Source organism: Pimephales promelas, chromosome 12 (assembly GCF_988280905.1).
Source record: "Pimephales promelas chromosome 12, fPimPro1.hap1.1, whole genome shotgun sequence".
Classification (NCBI taxonomy): Eukaryota; Metazoa; Chordata; class Actinopteri; order Cypriniformes; family Leuciscidae; genus Pimephales; species Pimephales promelas.
The window spans coordinates 21,167,786-21,192,420 of NC_142780.1; the positions used below are offsets into that span (position 1 = coordinate 21,167,786).

The window sequence follows — 24,635 nt, forward strand, 5'->3', positions numbered from 1 at the left end:
TTATTTCAAGGTATATTTTATTTAAATATCCAGGGTCTTTCAATCGGCTCAAAAATGAGCTCTGCATTACAAATTCATGCAACATACATCAGTGATATTAGCAGGAACACTGTAAAATGTCTACTAATTTCTATATAATTCTGATGCAGCAGGTAATACGAAGAATTGTATCATACATTGTGTTGATTTATTTGTATTGGGAAAGAATGAAGCAAAAATCACAGTGCTAACAGTCTGAAAAGAGCTGCTCTCAAGGCTGAGCAAAAACTGTTCGACAAGGCTCCAAAACCTTCATCTCAAAGGGTCGAAACACAGCCATGAAGAAACATCTGGCTGGACATCAGCACTCCTTCTGTCGGGACACTCATGTAAAACAGGTTTTCATGTCCTGAAACCAACTTGAGCGAGTGTGTTTCCCCCTGCATGGCCACTAGGGGGCCTGTGTGTCGCTGTCGTCTGAGCCTTTGAGCGGCTCTGTTTCTGGGAGGGCCATGAGGGCTGTGTCAGCATGTACCTCCTCTTCATCGGACTGGACCAGCGGGGATTCTCCGCTGCAGCTTTCCTCGCTGCCATCCTCTTCATCCGGACCCTCGGTCACGCCGCTGACGGTGTCGGTGCAGGAGGAAGAGATGGAGGACACGGTCTGCCGCAGCTCTGTGTGTGAGGGCACCTTCAGGCTGATGTCTGATGGGGATGAGCCAGGTTCCAGAGCTGGGCCTTCTGTTGAATAGATGCAACAAGGTGAAAATATGTCACATATGAAGCCTTAAATTGCAGTCACATCCCTGAATACTTCCATCCCATGAAAGCCTCACGTGTTTACAGTCATTCCAGCACTCTGCACTTTCTTTTTGCATTGTCTTCTCTGACCTAGAGGGAATATCTTCAGTATTCTGCACAATGGCTGTAAATAAGGTAAAACTTGAGGACAGCTGAAAACTACCATCTTTTCCATTTCCATTTTTAACCCATTCAGACCCTGTGTCCATTACAATGGACATCACATGTCAGCCCCCTTTTTTTTAACTTCTGGAGCATTTCACAATGGACAAAAATGGAGGCTCTAGACCCTTCCAGAGCTGACGTATTGAGATCCCACATGGCATTTATGCCATTATAAATATCTCAATATCTCAGCTATGGAAGGGTCTAGAGCCTCCATTTTTGCACTCAGGTCTAAGTCTCGTGGCCCTCTATCAGAATCCAGAGTTTCAAGAAGATCAGAGAAACTCAAAATTTCGACCAAAAAAAAAAACGACAGTGGTACCCCTTTCGTTTTTTTTTTTTGGGGGGGGGGGCCAAAAATTAAGTTTCTCCAATCTTCCCAAAACTCTGGATTCTGATTGAGGGCCATGAGACTTAGATCTGAGTGCAAAAATGGAGGCTCTAGCCCCTTCCAGAGCTGAGATATCGAAACTCAAAAATTCGGCCCGAAAAAAAAAACGACAGTGGTACCCCTTACGTTTTTTTTTTTCGGGCGAAAAATTAAGTTTCTCCAATCTTCCCAAAACTCTGGATTCTGATAGAGGGCCATGAGACTTAGACCTGAGTGCAAAAATGGAGGCTCTAGCCCCTTCCAGAGCTGAGATATCAAAACTCAAAAATTCGGCCCGAAAAAAAAACGACAGTGGTACCCCTTACTTTTTTTTTTTTTGGGCGAAAAATTAAGTTTCTCCAATCTTCCAAAAACTCTGGATTCTGATAGAGGGCCATGAGACTTAGACCTGAGTGCAAAAATGGAGGCTCTAGCCCCTTCCAGAGCTGAGATATCGAAACTCAAAAATTCGGCCCGAAAAAAAAAACGACAGTGGTACCCCTTACATATTTTTTTTTCTTGCGAAAAATTAAGTTTCTCCAATCTTCCCAAAACTCTGGATTCTGATAGAGGGCCATGAGACTTAGACCTGAGTGCAAAAATGGAGGCTCTAGCCCCTTCCAGAGCTGAGATATCGAAACTCAAAAATTCGGCCCGAAAAAAAAACGACAGTGGTACCCCTTACGTTTTGTTTTGTTTTTTTCGGGCGAAAAATTAAGTTTCTCCAATCTTCCCAAAACTCTGGATTCTGATAGAGGGCCATGAGACTTAGACCAGAGTGCAAAAATGGAGGCTCTAGACCCTTCCAGGGCTGAGATATGGACATCCCATGTAGCATTTATGCCAGTATAAAAATAGTGGGTTTGTGGACAGTGGAATTATGGGATAGCGCTTGGTACCACAGACTCAGGGGGCCTCTCTGAGTGCAGTAAAATAGTTTTTATCATGACAGGAACTTTAATTAAAATGTCTATCAAAAACACTACCGAATCCCCATTCAATAGAGTGCCGATGGGACCGCGTCCAATTGCAGCATATTGAATGAACTGCGGAAAAACTTTAAAAAATATAGTGGGTTATTGGACAAATAGTGGGTTCGTGGGAAGGGATTATATATATATATTTTTTTCATTTGTTTTAATTTATAGAAACCTCATGAGCTGGTAAAATGCACTTTTCTATTTTTCAGAAACTTGAAACATAATTCAGGTCTGAGGGGGTTAAAGGGACACTCATTAGATATACAGATTTTCTTCCCTGTCTTCTATAATGCTCACTTCAACATTAATAATGTAGAAATATATCTTTAGCAAAGGAGAGCAGTGATGCTTAAATTCACTTGTATCATTTAAAAACACTGGTTTTAGTTTTTTTTTAGTGTTTTACATTTTATTTATTTGGTGTATTTCTAATCATGCATCACATCCTGAGAAAAATGTACTCTCCCTCATTTCGCTCCAAACTCATAAGACTTTGGTTAATTTAAAAGAAAACAAAAATTTAAATATATTTTTAATGAAACCTGTGAGATTTCTGTCCATACATTGGAAGTAACCAAAACTTTAAAGATTCAAAAAGGTTCTGAAGGTGCACGCACTAGCTTCCAAGTTTACCATATGTGATCATACCATTTATGTGTTTCACTCATTGTTTATGATACACAATCTGTTAATCATATAAAGTGATCATATTTATTCACAATTGATTAAACAATTTACGATTCATATGGATTCGTTTTACATCTTTGAGATTTTTGGATCTTTTCTGGAGTTTGAATGCAAAAAATACTGCTCTTAGAACATCTTAATACATTCTCTGTTTATAAACCTGCACAAACACAGCTCAGCATAACCACTGCCCTATTTTACCCATGTAAATAACTATTTAAATAACATAAATACAATTATTAATTACTGTATTTAAAGTACACTCTCAAAAAAACAATGTTATTTCTTAACAAGTTTTGTCAATTTGTGTTAAATGTGTTGAAACAACAAAAAAAGAAAAAATGCAAATGTGTCCAACACAATATGTGTTAACTATCATCCAATCACACTGCTGCTTTGTGTAACTTCGTGAGCTGTTATTCCTCTTATGAGCGAGTTTAATCATAGGTGGATATCTGCATGGAGGAAAGAAAAATGGCTGTATTTAGAATTAAGAGGCTTTCAAAAATCAAGTGTAGTGTTAGTTCTGGCAGGTCACGTTAGTCAGGCTGGCATCAGCTGACACTCAGCGGATCCACGAATCCTATAGGAACACGACTCCATATATAAGCTCCTTCAGTATTATCAGCAGCTATCGCGTTTCTCCCAGCTCCTCCTCTCGTTCAGTCAGGATTTGGTGTTCTGATTCCCCTTGAATCAGAATAAATTCTCGAATTATGTTATTCAAATCTTGAATGAATGATATCTGCATACATTCATGTTGGTTCTGTTCTGTTTACCCTAAGGGGGGTTGGTTATTGCTGCTCTCCCTGCTCTTATCCATGCTAGGCTGCATGGATGCTTAGGGAGTTCTCACCCAGAACAGAACCATTCCACCAATCCAAACTTTATGCTAACTGTCAATCGTATCTGACGATAGTGGTTCTGACAGAAATGTCATTTGTGATCACTTGTAGATGGTCAAAGAGGATTTTACACATATACACGGCAGTGGTGGAAAGTATTTTTACTTTGTTAATGTACTTAAAGTCCCCCTGTGGTGAAAATCAAGTTTTTAATGTTTATGTCTATGTGGTGTTTTTAATATGCTTTGAGACAAACCATGTGCAACTAAGAGCCATACCAGCTAATAGAGGCATATTAGAGGCATAATACCGGCTTGATTTCAAATTTAAATCAAGGTCTGCTGTGCTGTTAACTAAGCCAAAGGAAATTAATGCCTGCTTTCAAGAATTATATAAGTATCTTTTCACTTCAAAATGCAATGCGCCCGACTCAGATATTACTGACTTTCTTGATACTATTGACATTCCAAAGCTTAGTGAGGCTGCCAGAGAGGAGCTGGATAAAAGGTTCCCTTTGGATGAAATTTTGAAGGCTATCAAGTCCTTTTGAAACGGTAAGGCCTCAGGGCGTGATGGGTTCTTTATTGAATTCTATAAAGCTCATGCAGACATAATTGCCCCACTACTGCTTAGAATGATAAATCATTCTTTTAAAAATAAATTGTTCCCAAATTCTCTCTACGAGGCAAACATTTGTTTATAATTGAAAAAAGAAAGGCATCCTTCCAGCTAGCATTGAGCTTGCTTAATTGTGACCAGAAGATTGTTGCCAAAGTCTTGTCCATCACTCTAAGGAAACACACTGCTTCATTAATTCATCATGATCCGCCTGGTTTTATTTTGGGTAGATTTTATTTTTCAAATGTTCAACACCTGTTAAATGTTATGTATAGTGTAGGCACTCAGCAGTCTACGGCAGCCATTACTTCACTTGATGCAGAGAAGGCCTTCGATCAGATCGAGTGCCGTTATCTATATTCAGTGCTAGATAAGTTTGGTAAAAAATTTCGTACATATATTGAGGTGTATTCAGGATCATTTTACTTATTTACAATTGGTTATTTCCTCAGATCCGAAAAACATATATAAGCTTTATGGCTGCAATAAAGAGCCTTAAATCTACCATAAAAAATTTGTGTTTTCCACCACTGTTAATCGTCAGTATTAATGCTATAAAAATGGTGGCCCTTCCAAAGATTTGTTTCAGATTTGACCCATCCATCTCACAAAATCTTTTTTTTTAATCTAGATTCGATCATTTCCTTGTTTTATTTGGGGTTTTAAAGGTACATCGTATCTTTAAGACGCACTTAGAGAAATCTAAAGAGCTGGGTGGGTTGGCAATGCCAGTTTTTCAACACTATTATTAGGCCGCAAAGGTAAAGGCTTTGATGTTTTGGAAGTATGGAGTGCCCTGTTCTTATGTGAGTGGATTATCCAAGCTGGATTCACATGGAATCTCATTCATTCCAATTAATTCAGTTAAAAATTTTACACAGACTGCACTACTCTAAATCCAAAATTCTACCCAGCTGTCTCTCCAATTTGTGACCGATGTCAGAGTGCAGAGGAAAATTTATCTCATTCTTTTTTCAAGTCATTACCATTGCTGAGTATTTTTTTCCTTAAAACTGCGGTGAACCAAAGACAGTAAAAAAAAAAAAAAAAACGCAGATTGAAATCACTGGTGTTTCTGAAGTCACAAACTACTTTATGACAGCCAACGCTGCACACTTTCAGAGATGGGAACTCATTTTAACAAGCTTTATGGTTTCCTTATCAGGAAACCCTGTACAGCCATATCCTGATTCACATGAGGGAATTTCACAGTGCCATTTACAGTATCATCTCTCTCACAAATGAACTGAGCTCACAGTGCCACGTACTGTGCAAAATGACCCAAGAAGTTAACATTATCTCTGACCCTTAAGTTTTTCTTGGCATTCTAGCCAACATTAGCTTGCTATATTTGTTGTGTGTATAAATAACAAACGTGCCTCTATTTTCACCCTTGCAGCTTTGAATGGTAGAAGTCCCTAAAGCACCTGTTGCAGTTATTGACGGTGACGAGAGGCTTCATCTCATCGACCCTCACACTTGTACTGTATGTTATGCACTCGAACAAATATGTAAATAAAAATGATTAATGTTTAAGATGCTGTCAAATATATATATATATATATATATATATATATATATATATATATATATATGAAGAGTTCAGATGCAAAAGCCTCTAAATGCCATTTGAAATTTTCTTCTTTAATGAATATTTTTATCAAACTTGTATATTTAAGTTCAGTAATTTCACTTAAATGGCAATGATAATTACCTATTAATTGTTATTTAAGTGAAATTACTGAACCTAAATATACAAGTTTGATAAAAATCATCATTAAAGAAGAAAATTTCAAATGGTATTTAGAGGTTTTTGCATCTGAACTCTTCATATATATATATATATATATATATTTAATTCAAAATACAACTTAATTAGCGGTTAAATTAAATTTAATTAGCAGTTGACTGTTCAAGAAAACTTTCAATCAAACAGCATTGTTAATGATTCAATTACTTTAAATTTAATTGTTCACGTTTTTGAATTTTGACTGTTTTTGAAATTTGATTTATGTAAATGCAGGGTTAATAAAATCTATATAAACTACATGTTTTATTTCATACAATATTTGTTCAAAAATAACATATTTGACAAATTGTCTATAATAGATTTAAAGATTTCAACATATTTTCCATGTAAAGAGGAATAACACATTGGTTGACGTAACACAAAGTAACACAAAATGTGATGTCCTTATCTAGACACAAAAGTTGTGTTGTTTCCAAAACATAATTGAATTTAAGAGTGTATTACATTAACAGCACAACCGACCTGCGTCAGCGCTGCTCTCTTCACCTACGGAGCTGAGGAAGACATCGAGAGCCTCGTGGTCGGACACATCTGTGAGATCCATTTGTTCCAACAGATCAACATTCACCTCCATTGAGGACATACTGCCTATTGGATCTGCCCCAGAAGATGAAAGAAAACAAACCACAATTACTTCAACCGTGTGAATCCTAACACCAAACCAGGTGATCGCTAAAACCTTCAGAACAGCAGATTTAGTTCAGGAATATACAAGCAAATGTCACAATATAATTCATATATTGACATGGATGGAAGAGGCTGGGAAAAAGAAGATGTCCTGAAGAACGGGGGATGCATGGGAGAGCATACCTCATACATCAGGGCAGCATTTAAGGCAGGAGAGAGGAAAGAGAAGACCATCAACATCCTTGAATAAGCTCTTTAACCTTCCATTTAACACAGTAACAGTATGTTTAAATATTCATAAAGGGAAGGACAGAGCCGGGAGCAGCACATCATATAGAACAGCTATGATTCAAACTATTTTCTGAAGGTTACTATGAAAAAGAGAACATTGCATTTTGACTGCTAAACCATTGCTCACTGTCCAGCTAAATAAACATTGCACTACATGAGGAGAGTAAATATGAATTTAGAAAGTGTTCTTGAGAGCACAAACAAATCAATTGCAGGCATTTGAACAAGTATGTGCAGAAGTGGTCCTTATAAAATAGGTAACTGACCTCTCCTATCCGTGATCTGGAGGTATCCTGTGGAGAGGTACTGCTCCATGTCTTGCTGAAATGCCTCTTCAAAGTACTTCTGTCGCTCCTTTAGCTTGACCTGCTGCGCATGCTCCATCTCCAGCACTTTCTGGGCATGTTCTGTATCGAGCTCCGCTAAAGAGAGACATAAAACACCAAGTAGGTTACAAAATGCCAGAGAGAAGAAAGAGAGATGGGGGATGGAAGCATGAAATGAACTGAAAAGGGAAGTGGATTCACCCTCAGAGTAACACTTGAGCACACATAAAGCAATTACATAACGCTTATTTTCATTACATAGATTCAAACGGCATACAACAATAGTCTGTGTTCATATCAACAGGTTTCGTAGGAACGCATTAACAATCTGAATGGCCACTGCCTATACTGATGGTGATGCACTGTACACTGTGTCAAGTTAATCCACAATTGTGGGTAAAGTAAAACAATCTTCTACAGTAGGTAACTGATCTGTAATATATTTTTCATAATTCTCAACATGTTATTAACATTCTAAAAACTACTGTTCAAAAGAAAGGCACCTCTTACTCTCACCAAGGCTGCATTTATTTAATCAAAAATTCATTAAAACTGCAATATTGTAAAAAAAAAAAATTACAACAATTTACAATAACTCTTTTGAAATTCAATTCAAATCCAATGTATTCCTGTTATGGCAAAGCTGAATTTCCAGAAGCTGTTTCTTCAGTCTACAGTGTCACATGATTAAAATAATTTTAATTTGCTGATTCGGCACTCAGATAACATAATATTTTGAGTTTGTGATGATTAAATAAATCTCCTTCATTGTATTAACTCAATTTTTCCATTTCAATGAACTTAAAATTTAGTTAAAAGTTAAACCAACAATATTTTTTTTTACAGTAATCTTTTTGTGAAAACCATGGAACACTTTTTTCAGTACTCTTTGATGGATATAAAGTTCATGAGAACAGTATTTATTTGAAATATTTTTTTTTTTGTTGGTAACAATTAAGTCTTTACTGTCACTTTAATACTACAAGTATTCCTTCCAATCCCACACATAAATACACCATATCTGCCAGATATGCATTTACCAAAACTTTTTGCAAATTTGCTAATGCAAACCTCTGAGATGTAAACTTCAAACAACAGTGTACATTTTCACACAGCCCAACAATGAAGAAGATCCTACACAAATGTCTTTCCAGCTTTCCTAGCTTACCGCAGCGTGTTATGATCTTCTAGTAGGGGTGGCAGAGAACGCAATGCTTCTTTGGTGTATGCGGCACTAGAGTGGGTGCGCTTATTGCGAGTGATACAAGATGTGCAATGAAATACTTTATCCTTCAGCGGAAGTGCATACCGTTCTCTAAAAAGCAGGAAGTCTGCCCTATGCCATTTAAATGTCAGCATATTTGGTGTTTATGGGTGTGATGTATGCATACATAGATAAAACGGTACACACATCCTGTCAAAGCTTATGGTGTCACAGTCTAAATCAGGTCTAAATACAACTTCCAGAATTGAAAGTTTATTTGACCTCTAAAAAACTTGATATTATTCAAAATAATTCCCATAAAACTCCATAAAACACTAAGTATTTCAAGACATGGTCACAAATAGTGCTAGAAAAAACTTTTATGCATGCAAGTATGCATACAGCAACATCAAATATAGAGCGGACTTTGTCTACCGTTTTCCTTTGTCAGGAAAATGAGTCTATTGACAAAGATGTGAAGTGCACCTCTGTTATTAGGATGTGGTGTTAACTACAGTCCTGTCACATATTGTTTTTCAACAGATATGCTGGTTGAGCATTGTTCAATAAAAGTGATTGGCTGAATCTAAGCATGTTCACTACTAGGAAACCATTGTTGCCCATTTCAGCACAACATTAGCCTTGCAAAAGTGGGCTATGTAAATGAAGATGATGCAAGCACATTAAAATAAACTGAATATGTATGCATGTATTTTCATGACCTTAGTTTAGCAATGTTATCTGTTTGACAGCCTCTTCTGATGCCGCCTGCGCTAATAACCTGCTTCAGCCTCTCACGCTTGTCAAATCAATATTTCACAGCAGAATCAGTATTATACCATCTCTTTATAGTAATAAAACTACCTGTAAAAAATCCCTGTGCTTGGATTCCATGCCAATTAAATGTTAATATAAAAATTGGTATGAAGGTAAATGGCAAATACAATTTTTTTTCTTGTTCAACATCCACATTTTAGGTTAAAATCTATATGCAAGGGAATATTTCTAACTTTTTACTTTAATATACACAACCATTCAAAATATTGCGTCAGTAAGTTTGTTTTTGAAAGAAGTCTCTTATGCTCACGAGGGCTGCATAAATACAGTAAAAACAATAATATTGTGAAATATTTCAACTATTTAAAATGACTGTTGAAATATTGTTTTCTATTTCAGCATCATTACTTCAGTCTTCAGTGTCACATGATTCTTCAGAAATCATTCTAATGCTGATTTGCCAGCCTGACGTCATCATACTCAGATTCTAGTCAGAATATGAACTTCCCGAACTCGAATGTTGTGCGCGGGGTTAAGTTCGGCTGGCATCCAGACTACTGATTTGCTGCGTTTAATGGCTAGTCTAATGCATTAAGAATGAGAAGGAACTTGCAATGGCGCAAATTTGTGACTCTTTTCTACACAACACATCTGAGGTTCAGGTGATTGTCTAACGCCCATTGAGCTGCCATAAAACCGGTGGGGTAAGGGGTGGATTGTCCTAGGCAATCTGAGCAAGTGCCATTAAGATGAATGGCAATGTTAACCAGCAGCTTCCTCCCTTGAAAGATGTCCATGGGAACTAAATCATGGATACAGAATGAAAGCACTAAATCTGCAGAGTTAAGCTGTGCATTTCGTCACATTTTCCGTTACGTTCGGGTGACAGCTAATGATATCTGACGGTACAGGGTGAGCCCGAGGCTCTCTGATCACACTTGTCACATCCTCCACATACATTCTTCAGAAATGAGGGATGATGTTGAGGTACCATGAAATCAAAATGAACAAATCCAATTTTTAATGGAATTTTATTATGAATGATTTATCAATGCACTGTTTTTAAATTCATGTGCCCCCGTTATGTTCAAAGGGATACTTCACCTCTGGAATGATAAATGTGTATTTAAAATGGGTCATTTATATAGAAGAAATGTGAAATTATTTTTGAATTTGGAGCTTTCTAGACTGAGAAAAGCCAGAAAATGTATTTTTGGCTTATGTGCATGAAAGACAACAACTCCCAGAATGCACTTGCTTCGCTGCCCTAGGAGGCCACGCCTACCGGTAACAGAGCGCAGTAGTTAAACAACAAGTGAGCTTCCCCAATGAGTCTGCCCAAAAATATTTTGAGATCGCCTGAAATGTCCGGTATTCGGCTTTTGCGTTCTACAGTCACCATTCATTATGTTTACTGTGGCAAGCAGGACGAGACTAGGGCCACGGGAGAACGCCGCGAGGCCGGTGGCTTAATTACCAATGAGCGACACCTGTGAGACACACCAGTCTAGTATCTCTCACGGAGGAGCAGGAATTTTCTTAGCAATGTTAAAACACAATCAATCGATTACTTGTTTAGCGTTCATGTAAACACTACATTTAAATTCACCAATGGAATGAATTCAGTTAGATTGAAACAAAAGGTGAGCATGTAAACAATGAATGGCGACTGCAGAAAGCAAAAGCTGAATCCCGGACATCGATGGCCGGACATGTCCGGGAACAAGAGGATGGTAACCCCTACTACTCAGCTTTCTCCACAGAAAAAGAGCCTGTTAGCTAGCTTCCAAAAAAAGATGGCTGACACTATGTGTACATACGGGCGGGTTGAAAACATGCGGAACAGCCCCTACTACTGACTGTAGTTTTTAGCCTAAAAATTCTTCGATGACGCAAAATGACGATTTTTTGCGTCAGAGGACTTTTTCCAGACAAAAAAATACATAAATCTCTCGTCTCAGGGGGTTATGAGGGTGGAAAGCATGGTAATTCTAAAATACTACAGGTTTTCTACTAATAAAAAGCTTAGCTAAATCCTGAAGTATCCCTTTAAAATAACTCCCCCCCTCCCTCTTGCAATGACATCTCTTCTCTGATGATGTGTTTTACTGCTGTGAGGGCGGGAAAACCTGTCACTCACATGAGATTGACCAATAGCAAACCACAACCATCAAATAAAATCCCCATGGACAAAATCAAGTTCAGCATTACATTTTTCCTGTTTGAAAACTTGTTCACTCAGATGTACATCACAATAGGGAAAAATAAATAAATAAATCCCAATTTCCATTTCATACCCAGTTTAAGAACGTTCGTGAAGGCCAATGGACAGAACCACGGCTACTTCGACAACACAGTTTCATGGTCTGCTCACTGTGAATATGGCTATATTCTGATGACAATGTTTATTAAAACCATCAAACTGAAACTGATTATAATGTTCATTAAAACCATCAATCTTCTATTTGGAAAATTCAGCAGAAGAAATGCAGTGCTAATCAGTGGAGCATCTAGCACGGATGGTAATGCAGGTTTTCTGCCCATGAGACAGACAGGTTAATGACTCATTTTAAGGAGCTGACCTGCCTCCGCACACAGAACCCTAGAATCCAGCAACAGAAAGAGACAGAGCAATGTATGAACACTGTCTTCTTTCAACACATGGGTGGTTCATAATCACTACTCTGCCCAACAACTACAGTCAATTAGGATAGACAATGAATTATAAATATTCTCTGGTTTGTGTCAGTAAAACCTGCACATAATTGCACATAATTACAAGTAACTGACCCTAAACCAACCCCTATTTCCTAACCCTACCTATACTCACTAGTGAGTACATGTTGTTACTTGAAATTACTCAGTACGTAAATGTATAATTACACTGTCACAAGGACACCTTAAAATAAAAAGTAAGCCCTTTGCTTAGGTTTTTTTTTTTCAAACCTAAATGTTCTAGCAACTTTATGTTAGAAAACATACAACCTTTGAAAATACACTCATCTAAAGGATTATTAGGAACACCATACTAATACTGTTTTTGACCCCCTTTCACCTTCAGAACCTCCTTCATTCTACTTGGAATTGATTCAACAAGGTGCTGAAAGCATTCTTTAGAAATGTGGGCCCATATTGATAGGATAGCATCTTGCAGTTGATGGAGATTTGTGGGATGCACATCCAGGGCACGAAGCTCCCATTCCACCACATCCCAAAGATGCTCTATTGGGTTTAGTTCTGGTGACTGTGGGGGCCATTTTAGTACAGTGAACTCATTGTCATGTTCAAGAAACCAATTTGCGAGCTTTCCGACTTTGTGCATTATCCTGCTGGAAGTAGCCATCAGAGGATGAGTACATGGTGGCCATAAAGGGATGGACACGGTCAAAAACAATGCTCAGGTAGGCCGTGGCATTTAAACGATGCCCAATTGGCACTAAGCGGCCTAAAGTGTGCCAATAAAACATCCCCCACACCATTACACCACCACCACCAGCCTGCACAGTGGTAACAAGGCATGATGGATCCATGTTCTCATTCTGTTTACGCCAAATTCTGACGAACAGAAATCGAGACTCATCAGACCAGGCAACATTTTTTCAAACTTCAACTGTCCAATTTTGGTGAGCTCTTGCAAATTGTAGACGGAAAAAATATATATATATACCACAAGCTTTTTGTAACACAGTAAAACAGTTTGTAACATTTAACATTACAATTTAATCAATTAAAAGTATCACAACTAAATAAACACCTTACCACTGTGAAACATTCTGCAAAAGTCGAGTTTGAACAGGCTCTAATCGATTCTCTTCATCTATGATCTCCGGGTCTGATTCAGGCTCAAATTGATATGCTAATATATTTGACATTTTTACAATAACAATGAGTGCATTTATGGTAAGAGGCGTGACCTTTTCGGGCAATGTGCGATAAGCTGCTGTCGAATCACAACACAGGAACCACTGGGACAATCAGAACTCATTACGTATTTCTGAAGGAGGGACTTCATAGAATAAGGAAGTCATCCACCCGTTTTTTGGACAGTGAAAACAGCGGTATAGAGATAAAGTAAATTGTGTGAAAAATACTGTGTTTTTTTACTCGCGAAACATGAACACATGTTATATTGCACACTGTAAACACAATCAAAGCTTCAAAAAACATGAAGAATGGGACTTTTAATGTATCAAAATAATCAACAAAACGAAAGTAAAAGTGGCAGCCCCTCACGGAAGACTGCCATATATACATAAACAAAACATAACATGTCATCTATAATGTCGTCGCTCCTCCTTTTATGCTTCAGTAGCTCTTGCCGTATAATATAATATATCTATCTAGTGAATGCATAATCTCTAAGATAACTTTATGAGATTGTAATACATAAGACACCTAGAGGCTGCAGCTCTACATCTCTACTACAGGTCACTACAAAACACAAAGGTTTGAAGGCACATAACACAAGTTAAGTGCTTTGACATTGTCATGTTACAGCAATGCTCTCACCAAATAGAACAGCAGGAATACTAACCCCAACTTCAAGTTAATAGCTACAACAACTCCATGGCAAGGATGTCTTTAAAACAGATTTACAGCAACATTTCTAAATTTGATGCATCCAAAGTCTTTTATAAAAAATATAATTCTAAGCTTAGCATAGGCTTGCATTATGATGGCTGGTAATGAAAAGGCATACAGACACAAAAGCCACCGTATGCATCCTAATCTGCACTGAAATTCCATTACTAAAGCCTGCCAAACCCAAAGATGACAAACAATGACTGCACACCACCAATTCAGATGCCTTGAAATACAGCCAGAATTGCAATACATCAGCACATCAAATTAACCTTACAACCATCTACTCAATACTCAATTAAAAAAAAAGAGTGTCTGGAAACCTACAAGAATCTCTCATGCTGCTGTCCAGAGTTCCCGACGTGGACATTTTGTATTTCTCCTTGAAGAGTGCAGATAAGCTGAAAGCAGGACTGATAAGCCTGAGACTGCAGTTAAAGTGAGGCTAAAGAACAGCTAAACGAACATCTTATATTCTGCAGCCGTTTTTATCCCAGAAGCAGCTCCTCTATGGCCAGGAAAGCTGAGACATTGCCTGCTCAGGGACACAGAGCTACAGATGCAGCTGGAGTGAGGAGGAAAGCAGGGAATGTACCATTCACATCCTGTTATAGGGGTGAGGGTCTGTAGAAATCTGAGTTTTGTGTAAAATATTCACCTTCATTGCTTTGCAATCTGAGACTAATCAATCAATCTTATACTTTATACAACACTCAACTACAGTTATGATTAATATTACAATTAGAGAATTGTGAATATTCATTAGTTAGTGCCAAAAACACTGCAATCTGTTACACACAAAAGTCATTGATAAATCTAAATGTCTTTCACAGATATCAGCGTTGCATTTTACCCTGCACATACTAGTAAACCACAGCTTCATTGTCCAGACGGTAAAAATGAATTAATAAAAACATTTTAAAAATCATTTTAAAACCTAAATAAATAAATAATCAAGTATGAGGTGTGAAGTCTTGAAGCACACTGCCCACACAAAAAACGAGCCAATCTCAAGCAACACCACCTACGTACCAAAGGAAGTGTTATAAACAGTCTTTACTACTTTTTCAGTGACAAATACATTTGTTGAATCACTAGGATGTAAAATACATACATTCAAAAAAATGTAAGCCTTAGTTATTCTCAACATCTACTTTTGCATCATTTAACAAATAACCTCTACACTCAGATGACCTAAATGTTCTTTAGATAAAGGGCACAGATATGTGAACAATGATGCATAGCCGCCCAAAGGCAATTTCTGTTTAGTACAACATCTCTATCTGATACATGGAGGAGCTGCGATGATGAAAGTGAATGTTATTTTCTCCGGACAGTAGGTATGAACAGATGGAGCAGGAAGCCTCCCTTGGAGGTCAGTGAGGAATTAATGGCATCATAAGACCAAATAAAGACAGCAGCATCCACTCACTAGAGCAGTTTTGCCCTCCCTGAGGTTAATTTTTGTCGCCTGGGTAATTACTACACGGCTATCCTCAGTGTTCAGCACTAAATGAGCTTCATGATGATGTCAATAAAAATGCTAAAATAATATACAAAATGACTAAACTGGGAACTATTTATCCCTCTGAAACCTGCACCTCCATCAAATAAGACACCATTATTGACTCAGTGATCTTTTTTTCTGTTTCTACCTTTAGATCACAATTAAACAACTTTTTATAGTGCAAGTGGTCAATCACTATTTATTTTCATACAATTATTTAGTGCATATGATCTCTCTACTTCTTAATCAGTTTAAGATGTTAAAATAATCAGATGATAATATAAATAACAAAATCATATAATTATAATGAATGAAAATTATTATAATACTAAGTAATTATGTTTACATAATTATAAGTAACTAATTAAATACAATACCGTTCAAAAGCTTGGGCTCGGTAAAACATTTCCAATGCTCATCAAGTCTAGATTTATTAGACCAAAAATACAGTCATAACACTAACATTATCAAATATTATTACAATTTAAAATAACTGCTTTCTATTTTAATGATGATTTTTTTTTGGTTGCAGCAATTACTCCAGTCTTCAGTCACGTGATACTTAAAGCTGCAGTCTGTAGCTTTTTTGGGGGGGTTAGAAATTATCCAAAATACATATTTGAGAAAATACATAGCCAGTGTTCAAAGCTATCTGCTTGCATTAGCTCGATTCAAAGCGGTAAGCTTGTAATAATGTTTTTAATTCCTGTGGTACTGGTGGATTTCCATGGGAGATTCGAGCATGTCTTTGCATCGCTACGTCATATCTGTGCACATAAAGAAAGAGTCTCGGCTAGTAGGCTAAAATTGTGTGTGAGGATAAATGGAGGTGGAGGTTTATAGCCTTTTCTCACAGCACTAGATATAATTAAACTTATCAATTTGATAGCAGATTTTATGAACAGAAAGTTCGGTCCCACTTTATATTAAGTGGCTTTAAGTACCATGTACTTACATTTAAATTAATAATTTGATACAATGGACTTATTGTGTACATACATGTTTTTACATTGTACTTATATTTAAAAAATACCAGCATGTAATTACAGCCGTAATTAATTTATGTAATTACATCTGTAATTACACAGCTGACCCATCCCTTACACTTTAACCTACCCTTAAACCTACCCATACCACCACACCTGTCCCTAACCTTACCTGTATCCCACCTCAATAGCACCAAAAGTGATTTACAATACAACATGAGCACAATAAGTACATTGTACTTATTTTTAAATGTAAGTACATAGTACTTAAAGCCACTTAATATAAAGTGGGACCGAAAGTTCAAAAGAATAGCATTTATTTGAAATATTTGTGTAATAATATAAAAATCTTTAATGTCTTGATGAAATAAATATAATGTAATAATTATAAAGGAACAATATATATATATATATAAAATATTGGTAAACATATTTATTAATGTATATTCGTATTAGCTGTGGAGTTAGGCTGATTGTTCTCTTCGAGATGTAAAAAAAAATAACCATTCTTACCTTTGAAAGACTCAAGCTCTTTCCTAGAAAACAAATAAAATAAAATTTAGATACACAACAAATACATTTACTCAACTACAGAGCACAAGATCTTACCAGATGTCACATTAAGTCAGCCCCATTTAAAGCAGGCACAGATTCCCGAGAAAAAGAGGCTGCAGCATTTCATAGGCACTGACAACTTTTGCATCTGTGTGTTTGTACTAATGAATACCCACATGCAGAAGGAGAAGGGCACTGAGAATCTGAGCCCAGCTGCTTTCCAACTCACTGAGCAAAGCCAGAGATGTATGATTTAGCTACAGGCTCAAACATCAAGAGCACACAGCATTGAAAGAAACACAAATGCCTGTATGATTACACAAAACAAATGCATGCTTGGTAGTGTTTTCATACAGTTCAAGAACAATAGGACATTTGCGTGTTTTCCTAAAAAGCTTATTTCTGCGTGTGGTTATTCAATGCTTCAGTGAAATCCGGAAAACACACTGTGTGTGGTTTCATTGTGAGGATAAACAATCTAAACAGCAGTTGTTACATTGCTTGTTTAACAAACTCTTATTCAAGACAGATGCCCTAATATGTTCTTAACATTTCCAGGGTGCAAAAAATCATAAAAAACTTAAAATATTAAAGGGGCAAATCTTTGATGAGCAGAACCTTCATGTTCTGCAGTTATTGTGAGCTGATCAAATGACCATGAAATGCAGCACAGAGTGTGTGTTCTGATCACAGCATGCCTTCAGAAGAATCATCTCTGAATGAGCAGGTGCTCAAGGAGAAATGTGATGATTCGGGTGTTTGATGCTATGATTACCATGCATTTATGCACTGGTAACTAGTACCACCTAAATCCCATTCTATCTTTCCTACAGAACCCTTACACGATTGCTTTCTGACATATAGGGCTGGTATGTGTCAGCAGAAAGACAGCAGAAAGGAAAAGTACTGGCTAAAAGACATGATGGACACATTAAACTGTCTAGGGCCTTTATTTAAGAGCAAATAAATGCTGCTTTTACCTTTTCTTCTTCTTGTAGTTTTCCAGCTGCAGGACCTGAAAGTGCTTGTAGCGCTGATGATCACACTGAGCACACAAATCCTCGAGATATACCAAACGACTCTCCATCTCTTCAAAATCAGCCTCCATGTGAGCTGTGCAAAAACATGGAAGACTAAAGAAGTTTATAACACGTTAAAGCAAATAATATACAGGGAGAAAAGGAGGAAAAGCCAAAGCCCCAGTAACGTGTGCATCCTATCATATTGAATTTGTAAATTCTGATTTAGAATGCAAGGTATGGTGACATATTGCCATTTCCATTGATAAAATTACATTTCATCTGTACATGCATTACATTACAGACTACAAAATGAGCACAGGTGAATGATAATAGAAATATAGGCAAACTGTTTCCTGTCAGTTATATAGATACATAACACCACCAAGTGGCAACACTAAAAAGTGAGAAATTGCAGTTCTCTCTGAATTTGAGCTTAGGATTCTTAGAGCGGGAACGTGATATACCTTATTTCATATCTACTCGCATTAGAAAGATGGTGGAGGAGGTGGTTTTATACTTGGCCACTTCATACTTAATAAAACTGCAAACCAATGTAACAAGTATAGAAATTTAATTTACACTGCTTGCATTACCTGAAAGTTAAAGTCCCCGTGAAATCAAAATTGAACCTATTTACTTTGTTAGCGCATATTACTAGTCTTGTGATGAACAATTAATCTGTGCAAGTAAAATATATATTAAAAAAATGTTTTACCTTAGTAATCTTTAATCAAAATCTGAAAAGTTACTTCCGGTCTGGAACGGTTTCTTTTTCTGATGACGTAGGTTTTACAGTTTGGGTGGGGAAACGCTTAACCACTCCCCTCAAACCGTTAGTTTACTATGAGCGAGAGATGGAGAGGAGAAGCGCTAGAGTAAAACCCTGCCCTCTGTTCAATATTCCGTTTCACTTGGAAATACGTCACAGCACTGGAGAAAAATCGTTTGCAACTTCCGGTTCACGGGGACTTTAAACATACAGTACTGTACAGTAATTTTTTTCTTTGAAATAACAATATTTTTATTAAGCAATGATGTATTCAAATAAACAAAAGACATTAAAGACATTTATAAATGTTACTAAAAATGTCTATTTCAAATAAATGCTGTTCTTTCTATTCATCAAAGAATCCAGAAAAAATGCATCCACAAAAATATTAAGCAGCACAACAATTTTCAACTGTGATAATAAGAGATGTTGCTTAAAGGTGCTATATGGAACTTTTCTTCTAAAATGATATGTTTTTTTATTGCCTGTGTGTGAAGGGGTTGTAAATAATCACACATTACAATGATCCACTTGTCGGGTTTTGCCTCTGAAGGCCAGTATTCCTATTTCTATGTGAAGTCTCCGGGTCGGATATTCTGCGAAATCCATCGGATGTGATATAAAAAACAAAACAAAACAAAAATGTATCTGCTGAAGCTGGTCGTCAGGCCAAACGTGAATCGATCGACTTGGGACGAAAACATGGATCAACATCGGCAAAGCGTTTGAATTATGGAGAGATCTCCCCTATTTTTATTGTGATAAATTACAAGTTTTCAGATATGCTGAAATAATGGTAAACTGTAATGAAATAGCAAGGTAAACTACAACATATATGAGACATGAAATGAATACAAAAGACTGTTCCAGGATAACAAAAAGAAGGTGCTTTAGGACGTAACTTCTCTAGGATGTAAGATCTACTGTCTAACTACACTCATCCCATTACTACCATATTGTTTATAATACACATTTCCAGACACGTTCAGTACCGTAGTTTTACTTACAGTACTTACTACGATCTTACTGTTACACTGAAATTGTTCAGTCTAGTCTATGCCTTTGGTGTGAGAGACCCAGGTTTGAATCCACTGCGAGACACCAATGTATCCATGAGCAAGACACTTAACCCCTAGTTGCTCCAGAGGTGTGCGACCTCTGACACATATAGCAATTGTTAGTCGCTTTGGATAAAAGCGTCAGCTAAATGAATAAATGTAAATGTAGTTCACTAACCGTTTTCATTATCATATTATACATTCACCTATGTTGACAGTGCTGATCGTGAAAGATACAGGAATAGTTAGTGAAATGCCTTATGCATGGAAAAATACTGTACATACAGCACCTTTAAGCACCAAATCATTAGAATGATTTCTGAAGGATCATGTGACTCTGAAGAGTGGAGTAATGATGCTGAAAATCAAGCTTTGTCGTCACAGGAAAAAATGACATTTTAAAATATATTAATAAAAAGTTATTTTAAGTTATTTTATTTTAATATTATTATGACAATTTGACTGCATACAACTGCTTGGACTATTTGATAAACACTAACTAGATGCATATTAGAAAAAGTAATTTTGTCCAAAACACTACAAAAAGAGCTTATAACAACTAAATGATCGGAGCAATGTTAGAGCACAATACACTTTGTAAGGGAGCCAAGTCTAAAGATTGACGCCAATAGGTGCAACGTTATGGCATGAACAACAGCTACTGACATCAGCAGATGGAGCTCCACAGGAATCATTCTCATTACCACCATGCACCACAGTTACACACAGAGTGTGTAGCATTGTGTGTAGACAAACACTCTGCAAAGGCAGTCAAGGTGATCTTTTTTCTCTACGATCACAGTAAAAGCCAGAGATGCAAACACATGAATGGTCAAAAAAGAGAGAGGTAATCGAAGCCCTCGCCCCATGGCAAATATTCAGATACCGGTAAGTTACTTACATTGCCACCAATCCCTGCCATCCCCGACCCACCCCTATAGGCACATAGAGTAAAATGAAATTCCAATATTTTTACCAAAATGGTTTTATAAAAAGACAAACCTCACATATTTTGGCCTTTAAATCATTTTTATAAAAAGAATAAGTAAAAAAATATATAAATTACTGACATTTACAATGCACATTAGCTTATCTTTTATTAGTAATAGTAAAATTCAGTCTGATTTTCCCGTGGCGTCTTTCGCGAATACAGACATCATCAAAGTAGTCTATGTGACATCAGTGGGTTGGTTAGAATGTTTTGAAGCATCGAAAATACATTTTGGTCCAAAAATAACATTATATTTATGTAATATAATAAGATTACATACATTTTCTATGGAGGGACAGAAAGCTCTCAGACTAAATCTAAAATATCTTAAACTGTGTTCCGAAGATGAACAGAGGTCTTACGGGCTTGGAGCGACATGAGGGTGAGTCATTAATGACATAATTTTCATTTTTAGGTGAACTAACCATTTAAGTAATATTAATAACCTCCTCCTCTACCAATACCATAAATGTATAAGTATCCTTGTTCGAATACCTTTGATTTGTCACTTATTAAGAATCTTATGTGTGATGTCTCACCGATTCGTGAGGTGATAGTCTCCAGGTCCGAGAGGAATGCAGGGATCTGCTGCAGTTGTTCCTGCAGCTCCAGCACTGCTCCTCGTTTCTTCTCCCAGTGTGCACACAGCATCACCACCTCTCCGTCCACCGTCTGACAGACCACAGGGTTTAGTTATCATGGTTATGGCACCACAAATGAGTCAACTGTACCGAATTATATGTGTGAACTTACTTCTGCAGCCTTAGCACACTCTTTACCACGTTTATGAAGGGAGACCCAAGTGTCTTCATATCTAGTGTAGAAAAAGCCAAACATAAATTTAAAAAAAAAACAATTATTACTACATTCATCATCTTCAGCTATTTATCAATATACTTCCTTTGATTCCACTGCTCTGAAATTTTTGTTGATAACTTGACATCATTGACAATATGGTTGTGTACAAAAAAGAAAAGCAACTTACCGACAGAGTAACTCGACTCCAGCAGAATATTCAGGGAGGTGCTCATCTCTTCTGGGAGAATATATTACATAAACAAATTATATATATATATATATATATATATATACACACACACATGACATATCTTTTTTTTAAATGCCATGCTTATATTTATATATATTGTACATTGTGAGAACATTTGGTTGAAAGAGCTTATAAAGCATACTAAATGATATTTGAATAAAAAAGTAAAATGTGCAGAAAGTTTTCTGTAACTGTTATGTTAGAGGTAGGGTTATGGTAAGAGTATATAAAATATAATTAGCCAGAATAAAACCATTGTGCCGTGTGTGTGAACAAACAAACAAACAAAAAACAAACAAAAAACAAACAAACAAGAGAGCTCATTACCTTTGTTTTTTCTTTACTTTCACCTCCTTGGATTTGTCACTTAGGGTCTTGATTCTGAGAAGTTTTGAAATATGACACTGTAAAAATCCTAAAATCTAAATAATATGCCTAGTTATAAAATTACAGTATTTTATTGTTTGGTTACATTTGTGTTGGTTTATTGTCGTTATATAAAACATGCACCCAGTGTCTTGGAAATATTTACATTTAATATTTAAGTTTTATTTGAGAAAATGTAATAAAAGACAGTAATGTAGTTTCGCCCATCACATGACAGTCAGCTGGAAGTTATTAGTGCAAAAGCAGATCGTAGTTGTTAGCATTCGGCTAACTTGACAGCATTGAACATCTCGTGTCCCTTTTCTTCCCTCAAATATTAAATTGTTTAATACATTTTCTTTCTTTTAATACCCAGCAGCCTTTGTTTTGTGAATATTTAGACAAAAACAAACAACACTCATGGCTGTAGTGAGATTATTAGCAGGCTAATTAGCTAGCGTCCACTTCTCGTCTCTCTGCCGAATAGCGGACACTCTCGTCAAGAAGCCAAAGCAGAAGTTAGGTCAATATTGTGTAATATGAGTTCAGGTTCTATAGGTCATATCATTTTGCTATCTCAACACCTTATTAAGAACTCTGGATAGTGCGAAAGCAGCCAGGCAGCTCATACGTACCCTGATGTGAAGTCCTGCTGCACCGTTTGCAGTCTCTCTCTGAAATTCTCAAACATGTCCGTGAGCCGCTTTAATTCCTCTACACAGGCTTGACATTTAGGTTAGATCTGTGTGTGCTTACAGTCTTTCACGAGGGCTTCAGTCATCCTATGACATAGGGCAATATCCTAATGTCCCGTTGTGGGCTGTGAACCGTCGGATAATGTCTGCAGGACTACAGTACCTGGATTCATCCAGCAAGTGTTTATCTCAATAATTAATAATGGATCTCGATCACTGTATTATTAACACAACATTTATTTTTTACCCAGAGTAAGAAAATGTGATTCAGCGTCGTCTGTCAGATACTAAACGTGAGTCCTTCCTGTACTAGTTAAACACACGCCCCCTTTGAGAGTGAAAGTGACCAAAGAAGGGTTGTTCAGCAATTCTCTGATTCATTTTAGCGATTCGGTTCATTCATGCGGTTCGTTTACGTTCGAATGAACCGATTCAGATAACGTATCACTAGTTCCCATAAAAATGTATGGCCTGGTTTCACAGACAGGGCTTAGGTTAATCCAGGGTTAGGCCATTAAATTTTTACATTAAATTAGCTTTTATAAACGTACCAAAAACATATTTTAAGGCAGGATATATCAGTTCAAGTTACTTAAAGTGGTAATGCTAAGTTCACAACATGTAAAATAAATCTCTGATGTCCCCAAAGTGTGCTAACACCCCACAGATATTTTAATATAGCATGTCAAAGTTGTCACTTTTTGAGGGTGAGCAAAAACGTAAAACTTTCTTGTTATTCCAAAAATTGCTTTTGTTGAAACCAAGGCCGGTGTTGTGCCGAATTTCGACCCCCGCCAAATTATTACCCCCCTACTATTGGTAGGTTTAGGATTAGTTGTGGGGGAGGGGTTAAGATTAGGGGCGGGGTTGGGATTAGGCAATCAGGTACTGACTTCAAGGAGGGGGGTAATAATTTGGCAGGGGGTCGAAATTAGGCAGTGAACAGTGACATGAGAACGTGAGGTCAGCATTCTATTGCAACACCATGGCCCAGCAGGTGAAACCCAGCATGGCCAACCATTTTGGGGTGAAAGCGATTCGGCAGTCCATAGGTTATATTTAGTCCAGTGCAGAGGTCATTTTTAGGTTGAAATAATTAGGTGATTATTTTAACACGTAGTTCTACTTAACCAGCCCTGGAAAATATTTACCATCTGAAAATATACTGAACATCATCCAGTAAACTCTAAAAGGGCATTTTCCTAGAAGATTTATTGGACTTTCTGTTTGTTTCTTTGTATTTTCCGCGCCACCTAGTGGCTGTGATAAAAAAAAACATCAGAGTTTCGCCTCTTGTTCTTCTCTTTGGTGAAACCATAGGTGAAGCAGAGCGTTCAAATCAGAGGCTAAAATCATGCTTGGAAAAATGCCTTTTATTTATAAATTGTGATTTTTTATATTAAAATCATACTAACATTAAGGGCACCCCATGAAACATTATAAAACATTATAAAATAATAAAATAATCCAGTGACCCCTTTAAGGTCCTATATAGCACTTTCAAAGTCTTTATGGAACCTTTATGAAAAAGTTCTATTTAGCACCAAAAGGGTTTTCGAAGAACCCTATATGATACT

General features: G+C 36.9%; 1 protein-coding gene across 3 annotated transcripts; it reads right to left on the reverse strand.

Annotated features, from left to right (window-relative positions):
• dtnbp1a (dystrobrevin binding protein 1a) lies at positions 1 to 23,391 on the reverse strand. Of its 3 annotated transcripts, none has more exons than XM_039679767.2 (10): positions 22,999 to 23,391; positions 22,325 to 22,378; positions 21,935 to 21,985; positions 21,703 to 21,763; positions 21,489 to 21,621; positions 18,090 to 18,222; positions 17,068 to 17,090; positions 7,440 to 7,595; positions 6,718 to 6,843; positions 1 to 720 (listed from the first exon to the last, which is right to left on the reverse strand). In XM_039679767.2, the coding sequence occupies exons 1-10, from the start codon at positions 23,052 to 23,054 to the stop codon at positions 431 to 433; spliced, it is 1,083 nt and encodes a 360-aa protein (XP_039535701.2). In that variant the 5' UTR covers positions 23,055 to 23,391; the 3' UTR covers positions 1 to 430. The 3 variants fall into 3 exon arrangements, with proteins under 3 accessions (XP_039535701.2, XP_039535699.2, XP_039535700.2); XM_039679765.2 differs by having other exon boundaries at positions 6,718 to 6,852; XM_039679766.2 differs by having other exon boundaries at positions 6,718 to 6,852; positions 21,935 to 21,982; positions 22,999 to 23,190.
• Positions 23,392 to 24,635: the final 1,244 nt, after the last annotated feature.

Coding starts and splice junctions, on each gene's coding strand:
- dtnbp1a (XM_039679765.2), bottom strand. CDS start 23,054: ATGTTTGAGAATTTCAGAGAGAGACTGCAAACGGTGCAGCAGGACTTC. Junction 22,379..22,998: donor CAGCAGGACTTCACATCAGG/GTACGTATGAGC, acceptor AAAACTTCTCAG/AATCAAGACCCTAAGTGACA. Junction 17,091..18,089: donor AACTACAAGAAGAAGAAAAG/GTAAAAGCAGCA, acceptor TTTGTTTTCTAG/GAAAGAGCTTGAGTCTTTCA.